Source organism: Marmota marmota, unplaced genomic scaffold (assembly GCF_001458135.2).
Source record: "Marmota marmota marmota unplaced genomic scaffold, marMar, whole genome shotgun sequence".
Lineage (NCBI taxonomy): Eukaryota > Metazoa > Chordata > Mammalia > Rodentia > Sciuridae > Marmota > Marmota marmota.
Window position 1 is genome coordinate 6,754,518 of NW_026000229.1, and position 16,781 is coordinate 6,771,298.

The 16,781-nt window shown below is 36.8% G+C and overlaps 1 protein-coding gene across 2 annotated transcripts in view; it reads left to right on the forward strand.

The window, feature by feature from the left end:
- The window catches only part of Hmg20a (high mobility group 20A), an 84,457-nt gene that overhangs the window by 60,688 nt on the left and 6,988 nt on the right, over positions 1 to 16,781 (forward strand). For both annotated transcript variants that reach the window (XM_015480384.2, XM_015480385.2), the window contains exons 3-7: positions 902 to 1,049; positions 4,184 to 4,396; positions 8,097 to 8,229; positions 9,570 to 9,601; positions 16,333 to 16,408. In XM_015480384.2, the coding sequence (XP_015335870.1) occupies positions 902 to 1,049; positions 4,184 to 4,396; positions 8,097 to 8,229; positions 9,570 to 9,601; positions 16,333 to 16,408 (602 nt within the window). The remainder of the gene's footprint in view (positions 1 to 901; positions 1,050 to 4,183; positions 4,397 to 8,096; positions 8,230 to 9,569; positions 9,602 to 16,332; positions 16,409 to 16,781) is intronic.

The window sequence follows — 16,781 nt, forward strand, 5'->3', positions numbered from 1 at the left end:
GTGGGAGGGTTGGGGATGTAGCTTAGTAGTAAAGGGGCTCTGGGTAGGGACACAGAGGACTCCCTAGCACATGTTGCCCACTTTTTCTTTCATTCCTTTACCACATGTGATAGAATAAATCAGTCTTCACCATCATTTATACCTTCTTTGTCCACTTCTCATAAGGATGAAACTTGGTTTGGTAACTCATCTGGAATAGATTAGTAGGAACAAAAATGTATGTCTACCTGATTCATTTATATTTATACTTGAACTAGGGATGTAGTTCAGTGGTAGAGCACTTGCCTGGTATATATAAGACCCTGAAGAATTCAGTCTTCATTACCTCAAAACAAAACATTTATACTTGATTTTAGTGAACTTAATATTTTTCTTGGATGTTCTGGTTATTAACAAATACTATAATCCAAGAAGAAATAGCCTATGTTATGTACCATAGAGTTATTTCTTACGCCCTTTCAGAAATCTCTCTTTTGTGATGGGGGCAAACTGCCTCCACAACTGCCAAGTCTATTCATCTTACCCATGAACAATGTTTCCCCTTCATATCAGAGATACATGAAAGGTAGTATATAAAATTCAGACTCTGTTGCAGCCTCAGAGCTAAAACAAGTATATATAGAGAGGAGTGGTTATTTTTTGGAGGTGATAGATTGTATCTGGTTTTGGTAGGAGTCTTTGTGGAGCAGTCACGATTCAGTCAAACACTAAATAAAATATTTTTTCAAATGTTCTGTAACTTCTATGGAGACATTGTTTACATTTACACAGATTGTAGTGGGGGAATGAATTCAAGTACTGGCATGTGCTTTGCTGGCAGGAAAATTTATCATGAGCCTTAGTAAATAAAAGTTTTTGATGCTGTTGAGCCTGAACTTTTGCACTTCTGCCTGTTATTCAGATTAACACACCCAGAGGTTCCTTATGGCAGTGGAGCTACATCATCCACCAACAATCCAGAATTTGTAGAGGATCTGTCCCAAGGTCAGTTGCTTCAGAATGAGTCTTCAAACACTGCAGATGGCAATGAACAGAGGCATGAAGATGAGGTAAGCTGAGGTCTCTTGTCACTGTCCTCTGAAACTTCCAAAGAAGCAGTCAGCAAAGAAGGTGTTGATTGAGGTGTTCATCATCTGGCTTCTTACCTTCTTGAGATGATACCTGCAGAATTTTCTATTGTATATTTCTTGTTTCAGAACCATATTAATGACTTTAATGACAGACTGGTTTTTTTTTTCCCCTAACTTAAGAAATTATAGCTGGGTGTAGCTGTGTATGCTCAGCAGCTTGGGAGGTTAAGACAGGAGGATCGTGAGTTCAAAACCAGCCTCAGCAACTTAGCAAGGCCCTAAGCAACTTAGCAAGACCTTTTCTTAAAATTAAATATTTAAAAAAAGGCTGGGGATGTGGTTCAGTGATTGAGTACCCCTGGATTCAATCTCCAATACCAAAAAAGAAAAAAAGAAAGTAAGAAATTATAGCTACTTCATATTAGACTACTCAACAAATGCTTATTGGGGCTGGGGATGTAGCTAAGTAGTAGGGTGCTTGCCTAGAATGTGCAAGGCTTTGGGGTCAGTTCCCATTACCACAAACAAACAAAATCAACAAATACTTCTTGGATAAGTGAATTACTTAATTAAATAAGTAATTAATGAGAAGGCCACATGCCCTTGTCCAGGACCCCTCTGCTTACCAAGTGCTGCATCATGGAGCCATATGTGCCCAGATATTTTTGTATCATCACCAACTTCACCCTCCCATATGAACCGCCTTTTTCTGTTTTCACATGAAGGTTCCATATGGGCTTGGACTTTCCATGTGCCTTACAAATGACTGATTACATTGTGTAGGAGGTTTTTTTGTTGTGTTTTTATTGCTGTATTGCCTAGGCTGATATCAAATTCCTGAGCTCAAGGATCCTCCTGCCTCAGCCTCTTGAGTTCTGAGACTACAGATGCATGTCACTGCACCAAGCTACATTGTTTTAAAGTACTCTTCTTTTTTTTAGCTGGGAAAGAGTACCATCATTGATTTTTGTCTATATTATTACTTTAAAAGAACTGATTTTTTTCATCTATTCTGTTGGCATTTTTTTTTTCCTTGCATTACTGGGATTGAGCCCAGGGGTATTCTACCTCTGAGCTACATCCCCAGCCCTTTTCATTTTTTTATTTTAAGATAGGGTCTGACTTAGTTGCCCATACTTGCCTTGAACTTATGATCCTCCTGCCTCAACCTCTGGAGTAGCTGAAATTACAGGCATACACTATCATACCCAGCTAACTTTGGCATTCTTTTTTTTAAATATTTTTTAATTGTTAATAGACCTTTATTTTATTCATTTATTTATAAGCCATGCCAAGAATCAAACCCAGTGCCTCATACATACTAGGCAAATGCTCTACCACTGAGCCATAACCCCAGCTCTGACTTTTGGCATTCTTAAAGGTTATAATGAGTTCTTAAACAACTTTAAAATCGTAGCAGCTTTAGTTATCTATTTATGCATGTGCATATGTATGTGTGTGTAGTATTGGGGATTGAGCCTAAGGCCTTGGTAATGTTGAGCACATGCTTTACAAAAGAGCTACATGTCCAGCCCTCTTAGCTTTAATGCTACCAGGTTTATTTTAAATAAATAAATAATACCAAAAGACATTTTCCAAATTGGGAATTATTGAACCACATTTATATATTTGGAGGAGTACAATACTATAATTAATTAATACTTAGATTTTTTTGTCCCTTTTTGTTTATCTTTCTCTTCTTGAAATAAAAATATTCTTATATCTGCCAGGGTTGTGGCTCATTGGTAGATCGCTTGCCTAGCAAGTGTGAGGCACTGGGTTTAATCCCCAGCACCACATAAAAACAAATAAAATAAAAGTATTGCAGTGGGCTGGGGTTGTGGCTCAGTGGTAGAGCACTTGCCTTGCACACGTGAGGCACTGGGTTCGATCCTCAGCACCACATAAAAATAAATAAATAAAGATATGATGTCCATCTACAACTTAAAAAATAAAAAAAATTAAAAAATAAAAGTATTGCAGCTAAATTATATATAAAATCTTGTATCCATAAAACATTATTAACTGATAGGTCTTGTGTATGTTAAATTATGAAGCAAAAAACTGGATGTACCTTAATTCTCATTTAAAAGGCCAAGTAAAAATGCCCATGGTAAAACATCAGTAATACTGTAATCCCTTTTTTTCTTTTTCAAAGGTGAGTTACTCTCCGAGTTAACTAAAAATTCAATATATAAAGACCTCTGGCTTCATAAAATATACATCTTAAGGACCAAATCATCAAGTTAAAGAACAGTCTTCATTTTAGGGTATATTATACATATTGAAATTTTTCAAGACCTAGATATTAATTAAAAAATCTAATGCTCTTTGCGGTGGAAAAGAAACTTTTTGAATAGTATCAATGGAAAACAACTGCATGAATTATTATTAATCCCTGTGTACAGCTTGTCTCTCCTTTTGCCCTTTGCATATGACAGCATTTTATTCTGATCTGTGACATTGTTTGTCTCTCTGGCACAGTGCTGTATATGCTATTGTGCATATGTATTTAGAATATTCCCCTGTAGCTGGGTACCGTGGTACATGGCTATAATCCCAGTAACTTGGAAGAACTAAGGCAGGAGAATGCAAATTCTAGGCCAGCCTGGGAAATTTAGTGAGACCTTGTCTTAAAATTAAAGAATTTTTAAAAAGGCTAGGAATGTAGTTCATTGATAAAGCACTTTGGATTCAATCCCCAGTACTGAAGGGGAACAGGAATATTCTCTTGTCAGAACTCAGGACTTGTTAAGTATATATGAAGACCAAAACTAGCAAGATCATGGCACCCATTATTCTCATCTTTTGGAATTAGAACAAAAATAGGCCTTTATTGTGATGTTTTTATTGTGGTGCCTCAAAAGGTCTACAAGTGAGCCATCTGGAATCCCTTCTTATTTAATCAACATTACAGTCATTTGTCCTGAGACACATCTGGAAAGCTTTAAATACCCAAGGCCTTATTCACAGAAAACTGCAACTCTTGTCCTATTTTCTTTGTTTGTGTTTGTTGTTATTGTTATTGTTATTATTGTTGGGTTGTTTGGGGTGATCGTTGTTGTTTGGTCTTTGGTTTGTTTTTGTTTTTTTTTTTTTTCTTTGTTTTATAGCAAAGAAGTAAACGAGGAGGTTGGTCCAAAGGGAGAAAGAGGAAGAAACCTCTTCGAGACAGCAATGCACCCAAATCCCCCCTTACAGGATATGTTCGGTTCATGAATGAGCGTCGAGAACAGCTTCGAGCAAAGAGACCAGAGGTCCCATTTCCAGAAATCACAAGGATGTTAGGGAATGAATGGAGTAAACTCCCTCCTGAGGAAAAACAGGTAATTGTTCTTACTCCTGATCCTTTGCTTGCACTTGATTATATCTCAAAAATAACTTCTGTCAGAAGAACAAAGAGGATTAGCCAGTTGATTTTTCAGTGTTGTCACAGCACCTAGGAGACCACAATAACAGGGTCCTTTATAACTCTTTTCTCTAGCACAGTGATTTTTAAACTACAACAAGGATTATTACAGGGATATGAGCAGAAAGAACTCTAGGACTCCCATTAACCAAAGTAGTTCCACTTATATTTGATTTATTTGCTGAGAGTTCATATAAGATTATTTTGAAAAGAGGTTCAATATTGAGAAATTAAGAAATCTATCAGTGTAATTTATTCGACTGAGTTAAATGAAAAGTTATGAATTAAATGAGAAAAAAATCATTTTATAAAATTATGCAATTCACATAAGAATTTTGTTTAGGAAAAAGATTTTACTGCTTAAGTGAATTTAACCAGTATTCCAGCAAATGTAACCTACTATGGGAAAATAAAGCAAGAGCTACTTGAATTCTCTCTTCTCTAAGACAGAAACTAATCATTGCCAAATTGAAACAAATCCATTTGTTAAAGAGATTGGAGGGGAATTAAGGACAAGATAGCCATGAGCTGGGTGAAGTGTCACTAAAGCAGAGTAATGATAGTGATTGTAGAATTGATTTTGGGTTAAAAGTTCCCACCCTTCCCAGAATCTAAAAGATCTATATTTCTTTTATGTCTTAAACTCTTTTATGACTTTCATCTTTAAAATGAATTTCATATAGATTAAAACCAAATTAAAAAATTAATTGAATTCAGAAATTTTGAGATCAGATTAAGTTGCAACTTGAAGCTCTGTATTTATGATAGAAAGCAGTTTATATCAGCCATTGATTTGGCTCTACAAAACAATGGGACCATGGGCTGAATATGCTTGGTTGTTTTCTTCTTTTTTCTTTTTCTTTATTTCAAAATTAATGCATGCTCATTGTTTAAAATTTTTTTCAGATAATACAGAAGCATTTAAACAAAAAGCAAAAGTAAGAGTTATCTCTGGGGATAACCTACTTGTGTAGGACAAGGGTTTTGTGTTTGTTTAGTTTCATTTTATTAACTTTTTCATTTGAAAATAATTTCAAGTGCACAGAAAGTTATAAGCATAAAAACAGTACAGATCACATCCAAATACCCTTCATGGAGCTTCACCTATTAGTAACACAGTTTATCCTACTTCTTCATTTGCATGCAGACTCATGCTTGCACATATCCAGTCTCTCTCTCTCTTGCACATGTGCACACCCACATATATACACACAATTTTTTTCTGAATCATTTGAAGGTAAGCTACATACATTGTGTCCCTCTATCCCTGATTAGCTCAGTGTGTATTTCCTAAGGATAGAGACAGTCTCTTATATAACTATAGTATAGTTACCAACTTCATAATTTTATAGTAATACAGCACTTAATCTACATCCATATGTTGAGGTAACATTGTTCCTTTATAAGTTTCCTCTCCAGTACAGGTTCTGGTCTAAGGTTCAGTTTTATCTTTAACCAGATCTCTTTAGCTTCCTTTAAAAGGAGTTATTTCCACAAACTTGCTTTGTCTTTTATAAATTTGATATTTTTTAAGAATATAATCCTTCTGTCTTCCCACACCACCAGCTCCTTCTGCTTTGTTGTTTTTACTTTTAACAGAACATTCCTCATTTTGTGTTTGTCTGCTGTTTCTTTGTGGTTAGATTGCAGCTGTGCCTTCTTGGTCAGCATACTGCATAGGTAGTGTTGTACCCTTGGATAGAAGATAGAAGCACACAGTATCCTTTTATTCCTCATTAGTAATATTAATTTTGTTTACCTGGGAAATTTTTAAATTCTCTCTTATGATTAAATAAGTAGTCTACAAGAGACATTTTTTTCTTTAAATATTTTTTATTTGTAGTCGGACACAATAACTTTATTTATCTATGTTATTGTGGTGCTGAGGATCAAACCCAGCACCTTGTACATGCTGGGCGAGCACTCTACCACTGAGCCACAACCAGAAGACATTTAAGAACATGTAAACTGCCTCTACCACATCATAATTTCCCCTGGATCTAGCATCCATTGATGGTTTTTGCCTAATCTATTCTTTATCATTATAGTTGCAAAATGATAATTTTTTAGTTCTAGCACTCCCCCATATTTAGGAATTGGATTTCAGTTTTCTAATCTAAGCAAGAGCCCTCCTCCCCCCCTCCTTTTTTTTTTTTTTTTTTTTTTTTTTTATCTGGTTATTATTGGTATGATAATACTTAAGTTGTATTATATCTTTTTTTAAATATTTATTTTTAGTTGTAATTGGACACAATACCTCTATTTTATTTATATGTGGTGATGAGGTTCGAACCCAGGGCCTCACACGTGCTAGGCGAGTGCTCTACCGCTGAGACACAACCCCAGCCCACGTGTTATATCTTTTATTAATGCTATGAATTTCTTTTCTTCTAATGGTTTATAACTTTTTACTGTACTTAATTATTTTTGTGTTTAAATTGTTCTAGATTTGGCCAGTTGAATATCTTCTTCATCTAAAGCTTAGGTGGAATAAAGTTTGGGGTTTTGTTTTTGTTTTTGTTTTGGTGCTCAACCACTGAGCCTCATCCCCAGACCTTTTTATATTTTATTTAGAGACAGGGTCTTGCTGAATTGCTAGGGCCTCACTAAATTGCCAAGGTTGGCTTTGAACTCATGATCCTCCTACCTCAGCCTCCCAAGCCATTTGGATTACCGGTATGCGCCACTGTGCCCAGCTTGTTTGGGTTTTTAGTGGGGGAAGTTTGGGAGGAGTTTGATAATGGGTTTGAGCTCAGGAGTGCTTGACCGCTGAGTCACATCCCCAGCCCTTTTTATTTTTTATTTTAAGACAAGGTCTCACTAAGTTGCTGAGGTTGGCTTCTCATGATCCTCCTGCCTCAGCCTCCATAGTTGCTGGGATGACAGACATGTGTCACTGTGCCCAGCCTGTGTAACAAGGTATTTAACATAATTTCTCTCATTCTGGTTTGAGTTCACTTAGAAGCAATATCTTTATACTTTCTTATACCTATTTTGATGAATGAAGAGGACAAAGGCATTAAAAATAGTCCTAGTAAGTCAATGAACTTTGTTTAAATAATTAATAGCATAAAACAATCAAAGCATGTAGATACAGGCTCTTTCAAAGTAGTCCATTTTTAGGCACATAGGATGAGGTCATTCTTTTTATGTTCTTTGTTTCTGGCTTTAGTGCTCTACTCTTGTAGCTCTTAAAAAGCCAATTGATGTATGAGATCATTCCCTCAAAATGAGTTGGGGATAGAGAAACAAAGTAATATTCCTTTCCCTCCCCTGGGAAGGCTAAGTGTGCCTGTGTGGATTCTAGAGGCCATGTGGAGTTCTTTCTGTGAGGTTAGAGGAATAACTGTAATCATTTGTGAATTTTTTATGAGTGTGATCTCTATAGAACTTATCTTCGTTAAACTAGAAAAGGTGATAAATGTTCTAGAAAGTGAGAGTCACTCATTTCTTTTAAGAATTGAGATTGTATTCTATTTCTTGATTCTCCCTTAAACCATCTTTTCTGAATACTCTTTTCTATATTATAATTGTCCTGTTTTCTTCAAAGTTATTGTTGATATTTTATCTAAATAATCTCTCAGTTTCTTAAATTTAACTCCACATTTCTTTCCTAGCGCTACCTTGATGAAGCAGACAGAGATAAGGAGCGTTACATGAAGGAACTGGAGCAATATCAGAAGACAGAAGCCTACAAGGTCTTCAGTAGAAAAACTCAGGACCGTCAGAAAGGCAAATCTCACAGGCAAGGTATCAGTACCAGAACCAAGTTCATTTGAAGTTGGTCATGCATGGCATAATGTCATAAAACCAAATGTTAAGAGTGACAAATAGGGCTGGGGTTGTGGCTCAGCGGTAAAGCGCTCGTCTAACACGTGCAAGGCCTTGGGTTCAATCCTCAGCACCACATAAATATAAATAAATAAAGTTATTGTGTCCAACTACTTCTAAAAAATAAATATTTTTTAAAAGTGACAAATATAAAGGATATTTCTATTATTTCTTTTTTATCCTATATTAACTAACAAGTATTATCTTTGAATTTTATTAAAATCACTTTGCTCTCATTTAGAAATTTCTATCAAATTTCCATATCTGGCATCAACAATTTGGCTTGTGCACCAAGACCAATATTAATGCCTGCCCTTCTTTTCCTAATTCTCATTTTAGGTATTTTTCTGTCTCTAAATAAGTCTGTCTACTAAACTATATAGCTGACTTGCTCTGACACTTCTAAACCTTTCATTTCTAAACCTTTCATGTGCCATCTCTTCCAGCCTTCAGTGATCCTATTCATTTATACATTCATTCATTTTTTTCATGTCTGCATGCATGCATTCAGAAAATATTTATTAAACCATGTGTGGTGGTATACTCCTGTAATCCCAGTAACTTGGAAGGCTGAGACATTAGGATCTCAAGTTTGAGTCCAGCCTCAGCAACTTAGTGAGACTCTGTCTCAAGATGAAATGGAAAAAGTGCTGTGGATATAGCTCAGTGGTAGAGCACCTCTGGGTTCAATCCCTAGTATTGGGGGGAAAAAAAAAATTGTTAAGCACCTTCTATTAAACACTAGGCTCTCTTCTAGCTGTTAATAATGAAGTAGTGAATAAAATGGACAAAATCCCCGATTTCATGGTTATTTATTCTCTGTTAAAATTGTTCATCACACCCTTATAAGTATTGCTTCAAGTTCCCCTTCTTCAGAAAATGCTGCCAAAGAAGCACCACCCACAACTAGTCTGTCATGCCTCAGCCATTGCATCTTCTCCACATTCGGGCATTTTGCTTGCCAAAACCATAGTGTTATACAAACAGCCTTTGGTGTGTGTTTCCTGCCTACCCTCCCACCTTATTCTCTTCAAGCATAAGAACTGTGTCTGTTCTCTTATACCTGTGTGCTCTGTAAGTGTTGGGTTCTCTTTAATCTTTGTTGACTAACCTATTAATAAAGCCACGAGAGAAAATATTGTATGTTGTGAGAGTGCATATACAGGTAGGTTTTTGTAGTTTGGCACAGTTATATGCCTGGGTTTTGTTACTATTTTCGTTTTTTGACTTAATGTTTTCCTTTTCTTTCATATTTTTAGATGCAGCCCGACAGGCCACTCATGATCATGAGGTAAATAGCCTTCTGTCTATATATCATGTAATATTTATAATAATGTTGTTCTTTGAAATGCTTTTTGGATTTTTTTTTTTTAAATCAATAGCAGGGTGTTTCCTATCCCAGGATTCACATTGGGTTAGTTGCTTTAGCGCAGAGGTTCTTAATATATGGCAGACACTTAGGTTTTGAGTCTGCCTTTGAACTACACCCACTAGTCCCAATTCATTCCTGTGGTCTGAGAATTTTATTGACTTTAAATGCCAAAGATGGCTGGAATTCAGAGTGAGATAAAGAAATGAGTACCAGATGAAGGGTCTGAACTGATCATAGTTTATCATCACAAAATATCATAATCTCACTCTTAGGATGTTGTTTAGGTAATTCAGCATTTGGTTAAGATGAATTTTTTTTTTTTTTTTTTTTTTTTGGTACAAACGATTGAACCCAGGGTGCTCAACCACTGAGCCACATCCCCAGCCCTTTTTAATATTTTATTTCGAGATAGGGTCTCTGAGTTGCTTAGGGCCACACGAAATTGCTGAGGATGGCTTTGAACTCACAATCCTCCTGCCTCAGCCTCTTGAGACACTGGAATTACAGGCATGTGCCACCATGCCCAGCTGAGATGACCTATTTAACTACAATGTCAATGGAACACAACTGACAGTAGCTCAATTCCTATACTTTCTTTCCTGTTCCCTCATCTCATTCATACTGTTTTTATGAAAGGTCTCTTTCTTTCCATTCAATTCAACCTCATCCATAGAATTCAGGCCTATGTTCCTCTGAATGTACAAGATTTAAGCCTGTGTGTGATGACCATGCTGTGTATATGCTTTAAATATATATGGCTATAAGAAAATAAAATCCATGGTAATTTAATGCTTTAAAATGTTCAGTGACTCCTTGTTGCTTTCCAGATCACATTCGTACTCCACATTCAGGGTTTTCTGTAATTAAGTTCCAACTTCTAGATACCTAATCTCCATTTCCTACTCACTGCCCTCTAGGTGCCCTGCCCTGCTCTGCCTCAGGCCTGTTCTTATTTCATTGATGAGAATACTTTCCCTCCCTCACACAGTTCTTCACCTCCCCACCCGCCCCCTCTTTTTCTATGAGACAGGCTTCTAGTCATCTTTCAAACCCCTAGTTTGCTTCCATTTCCTTTAACCCCCACTGCTCTCAGTATGTCTCTTATGCTCAGGCTTCTCTGACCTGGTGTTGAGGCTCTTACTTCTGTTATTCACAGTGGAGGATCAGGATCTCTCTGAGGGTAGAATTCTCTGAGGTCTAGTTTCTGTCTTTGTATCCAGCTCTGTACCACATAACATGAAGCCCTGGCATGGAACCTGTCCAAAAATACTTACTGATTTTTACATAAGAACTCAAAGTTTACTTGAAATAACAATGGGAATTTGAAAGAGTTTTCTTGTACTCTTTTATAGTTTTTTTTATTTGTTTGTTTGTTTTGTTTTATTTTGTTTTGTTTTTTGGGTTCTGGGAATTGAACCCAAAGGCACTTTATCAGTGAGCCACATCCTCAGCCTTTTTTATTTTTATTTTGAGTCATGGTCTCACTAAGTCTTTTAGGGCTTCAATAAATTGCTGAGCCTGGCCTTGAACTTGTAATCCTACTGCATCAGCCTCCTTAGTTACTGGGATTACAGCTGTGTGTCACTACATCCTGCTTATATACTCTTTTACAGATATTTTGATGTTTACTAAATTAAGAAAATTATTTCTTCAAATTAAAAACTTATTTATCTTGGGACTGGGATTGTGGCTCAGTGGTAGAGCACCTGCCTAGCATGTATGAGGCACTCAGTTCAATTCTCAGCACCACATATAAGTAAATAAATAAAATAAGGGTCCATCAAAAACTTAAAAATACATATTAAAAAAAAACTTATTTATCTTGAGGTTGTTGTTCTTGTACCTAATTTGATCTTGGTAACCTTCAAAACATGCAGAAAAGATTCAGATTCACAAAACAAATAGAAGTATTACTATTCATGAATTATAAAGTAGGAAACAGTAAATATTAGCATTTTACTCTTCACATAAATCCTACTTGAATAGTTATATATAAGATCTCTGTGCTCTAATTTATGTGAAGTGTTATGAATATTTTTGCTTGAAAAAGTTTGTATGTATACTTTGTATTTTAACTGATGATAAGAAAAATTTTGCACCATTATTCAATTATCAGCACTTGTATAATTAGTATTCATTTCTCTCTTCCTTCATGTGTATGTCCATTCACCAATGTCATGAAATATCCTTTCTCCTTTTTTCCCTTACTATGTTGCATCTCTGTCCTTAATGGTTACAAAAGAGAATTTGGACAGTAATGTGAAACAATAGGTCTCACATTTTCTAATCAGTCACTAACTCATTCATCAGCCTGGGGTTTTCCTGGCCAAATTGTATGTGCCATTTTTGTCTTCAGTAATGTTGATAGGCACAGTCAAAAAAGATGTAGTAAATTCAATCCATTGGAGAAGCTGCTGCTGATGATTTGAGAAGTAAAGTTTTTTATTAAAATACATTGTATGATACGAATGTTTCTGATTTCTATAATTTATGTGATTTTTTTTTCCTATTTGAGGATCAGATACTTATTAAAGTAAAGTTTAAAAAGAAAGAAAAGATAGGTAGGGGGAGAACCAGCAGTAGGTTATATATGCATGTCTATTGCTGTGCCCATATCAGGATAATGGTCTCAGCCAGGCAAGGTGGCGCATGTTCATAATCCCAGCTGCTAGAGAGGCTGAGGCAGGAGTATCACAGTTCAAGGCCAGCCTGGGCAACTTAAAGAGACCCTGTCTCAAAATAAACTAAAAATAAAAGCTGTAGGGATATAGATCAGTATTAGAACAGTTGCCTAGATCAGTATTAGAACAGTTGCCTAGTGTCTGCAAGACCATGAGTTTAATTCTCATTACCAGAAAAAGGGATAAGCATCTCATAGGTTTTTGACCCAATTAATGTTCCCCACTTTATCAGTTTTATTTTTCAGTTGAATAATATATTTCTTAAAGCGGGTAATTTTTTATTGATTTGAATGTAACATAACTGGTTTGAAATTTTTAAAACTGTTTTAAACATAAATGTCCTTTGTGTTTAAAAGTTTTTAAAAACAATTTTTAAAAATTACTTGTAGGATATTACTTACAAGTCACTTTGTGTGTGTGTGTGTGTGTGTGTGTGTCTGGGTATGTGTGTATATTGAACTCAGAGCCTTATGCATGCAAGGCAAGTGTTCTACCACTGTACTCCACCCCTAGCTCCTTTCTCATTTTATTTTAGGACAGAATTTGGCTAAGTTGCCTAGGCTAGCCTTGAACTTGCAGTCCTCCTACCTCAGTCTCCCAGTAACTGGGATTAGAGGTGTGTGCCACCACACCCAGCTTCTTCCATATCACTTCTTAGTGTGGCAGAAGTTTAGAAAAATGAGAAAGCACTATGGATAAAAAGCAGCCACGAAGGTCCCATTGAAAAGAATAATGGAATTAGTCTTAAAGATAACCACAGTTTGGGGGATGGGAGATGTTTTGAGCAGAGTTATAAGTTCATAAAAGAGGAAATGTCTTGTAAAGTGCCTACAACATAGATTCTGAATACATACACATTTACCTTATCTTATGAGGAGCAAAATGAGAAATAGAATAGTCTTCAGGCTCATCTTTGAATGGTAAGACCTCAGAGATCCTTTCAACTGACCAGTACATTTTAGCTGTGAGAGAATTGGCTTGCCTAAGATAGGAAAGAACTTACCAAGAATGACTTACTGAACTAAATTAGAGGCAGAGGTATGGCTGAAACCCAGGCCTTCTATGTAACAGTCTATCACTCTTGGCAGCACATGCCATGCTACACAGAAAAATACGGTGTTGAAAGTAAAAGTGGGCCTAGTTGCCTGAGGTGTTGGCAAAATTTGTTGCTAGTGAAGACAAATTATTTGGTTTATGTATAATAAAGAAACTTATTGTCTGTCTTTTTTTTTCTTTTTTCTTTTCATTACTAAGGATTGAACCCAGGGCTAGCACGTGCTAGGCAAGTGCTTTACCACTGAGCCACATCCCCAGCCCTTTTTATTTTATTTTGAGACAGGGCTCACTCACCAGGCTAGCCTTGAACTTGTGCTCCTCCTGCCTCTGCCTCCTGAGCAGAGGCACCACTGAGCAAACATGTACCACTACGCCTAGCCAACCTTTTGTATTTCTAAACGGAACTTGGATCTTCAGATGTTGTTACCTAGCCAGGTACTAGAGAATGCATATAAGAACTAAAGTCAGAATGATCTGAGAGCCATTCTGCATAGCAGTGGGGCACTTCAGCCTGGTACACAATATTAAAAGTATTCCCAAAGTAAAGGGCACTTGAGAGAAGCATATCAGACTCTGAAATTCTGGCCCTGAGCCTAGATTACAGCAAAATAGGTTCAGTTCAAAAGGGCCTCTGTTCTCTTACCCGCCACTCAATATATGGAATGAAAACTGAATTGAAGATATTCATGCTTCTGTCAAATCAAAAGTCAACCCACTAGACCCACAAGTCAACTAGCATTACCCTCAAGAATGTGTCTGCATCTCATGTGAAGACTAAGATAGAAACAATAATTTTGTTTCTCCTTTAATTTATGAGAAATGACAAAATGACACTCAGCCTGAACAAATTAGACCCTTTCAATGAGGAGGTAATCAAATCCTTATGATTTTAATCCCTCGAGCGATCCTTGGAGCTGCTTAAGTATATCCAAGCCCCCAGGAGGATCCTCTCCATGCCGAGTAATGCACTCAGTAATGGAAGAGTGCTGATGGTTTTTATTACCACTCTTCCGTTAAGTAGAATTTCTCTGTTGCATTCAGACGCTGAACAGTTTCATTTAATTGCTTTAATGTTTCTGATTTTGCACTCTAAGAATCTGTACCAAGGGGCAGTGTGTTAATGCACCTATGTGGTGCTGCCCTTTGCCCTTACATCGTTAGCTTGGCTTGGATTGCTCTAGCAAAGAAAAGAACAGAACTACCAGTCTGAGGGAGTTGAGACCTTGGAGAGGGATCTTTGTACTATGAAAATGGGAGCCAGGCACCCACACTTACCCCTCTGACTGGCAACCACTGAAAAAACTGATCTCATATATGGATGTGCAGTTAAATAGGAAACTGAAAAAGGTAGGATGATTAAAGTCATAACACTTATCCTGAGTCACTGTGGGCTTGTGCTTGATGTTACACCTTGTGCATGTTGGGATTGTGTGTCCAAAATTTTCTGCTTTCCTGCAGCAACCCAGTAAGAGTTAAAGTGTTAAGTAATCCAGCAGAATGGAGAGAAAGCCACTGGGAAATGTGTCTAAGATCACTTCTGGAACCAGCCTTTCTTGTCCATACATTAGTTCTTATTGAAATCCACTAGGAACTGGTTTGAGGTAGAGCTTTACAAGTTGAAACTTGGGGCTTTCAAGGATAATTTGTTATTTTTAAATTACTCTGGAAAACTTTGCTTTCTTTCATTAAAAAGAAAAAAGGGTAAAATTAAGTTCCCTGAAATGTTTCTCAAGTAAATACATAGTTTAGCATATTTCCATCTTAAATATCTACCTTGACCTCCTGCCACTGCCAGGCAGGCCATGCCACTCGCCCCGCTTCCTAAGCAGACACCACTGTGAAACCAGAGCCTGGCTGTTGGGATTCCCTCAGAGGCTCCTAATTGCTTGGGCACAAAGTGTCTTGGAGTTCAAACACAAAAGCTAGTGGTAACAATAAGAGAAATGATACATTCAGTCTCTAGCTTTAAACATGTTTATATAGGACCATTTCTAAGTATTGTTTACTGGTTTTCATGTTATAAAGTTTTGGAGTCTTCAGTTTCACTAATAATTTCATCAGTACTTGTTCCCTGCTGTTCCCTTTATCATTCTTACGTTGTACAAGATTTTGAACACTATGCCAAAACACTTAAGACTTATATTCATTATACTTTGAACTTTAAATTCTTTGCAGAAATATCAGCCAAACCATCTTGAAATATTGACTTTATATTCTAAGCGTCATTGTTGAATATATTTTGTGTGGTTTTGTGAGACTTTTAATGGTTTATTGGTGAATTAATGTTAGACTTTGTTATTCTTTTGTATCCTACACAATTCTTAACTCTCATTTGTAGAGCCTGATACTGACTTCTTGGTTTTCTTCATTTGTTTTTCCTGTGTCTGAAGAAAGGCTACAAGAGCCTCAAAGATAGACTACCCCACTGGAAGTACATAGAAGTACCAGTGGAGTACCATTATTATTGCTTGTGGCTTGGAAGATCTCTGTTCAGAATTCTTGCTGTCCACTCTGCAAATTTGGATTGCACAGTCCTGTCTCAGCATTTTAGATGCATAACCAAGAGACAGGACTGAAAAACACCTTTTCTCAATCCCTGCCTCAGCCACTCTCACAACTATATACAGTTGACTATTCAAAACACAGATGGCTTCTAAATTCTCTTATTAGAGAAATACATGTAGTTCGTTTTAGGGTTTCTCATTGCATAGCACCTGAGAGAACTGAGTACTTAACCAGCTTGAGCTCTGTAAGTTTGATTCTAATGAAAAGGTGAATGCATTTCCCTTACAGGCTCATCTAGACTGATTCCCTTTTACCCTATTTCTTTAAGGAAGACATGATCATTGTGCCTCAGGCACTATTATTTAATTTAGCTTCTGTTTAAGAATTAACTTTGTTCTTGATTCACAGAAAGAAACAGAGGTAAAGGAACGGTCTGTTTTTGACATTCCTATATTTACAGAGGAATTCCTGAACCACAGCAAAGGTGATTACTGCAGTGTTTTTGTGTCCCTCGGGTTTGACAGGGGTTTTAGTTCTCAGGAGGAGTTCATTGCTCAAAATCAGTGATGGTGGTAGCTCTCCTTAGGACTAGTCTGGAAGAATAATTGTTCTTCTTTCTCCCCATAGTAGAGGTAGTTACTCAAAGACCAGTGAAAGAGAGCTGGGTCAGTGTTGTCAAAGCTTCTTTGGTCTCTGGATCCAAAGAAATTAATGTAAATCACTAATGCAGTTGCTTTTAGATGTGTAGCCTGCACCAGTGAAAGCTTAGTTGGGAGTCCAAAATATAAAGTAAGTGATTGCAAAGCTGATCCCATTGCAGTACATATGGGTACCCACAGCTGTGCTTGGCCAATCTC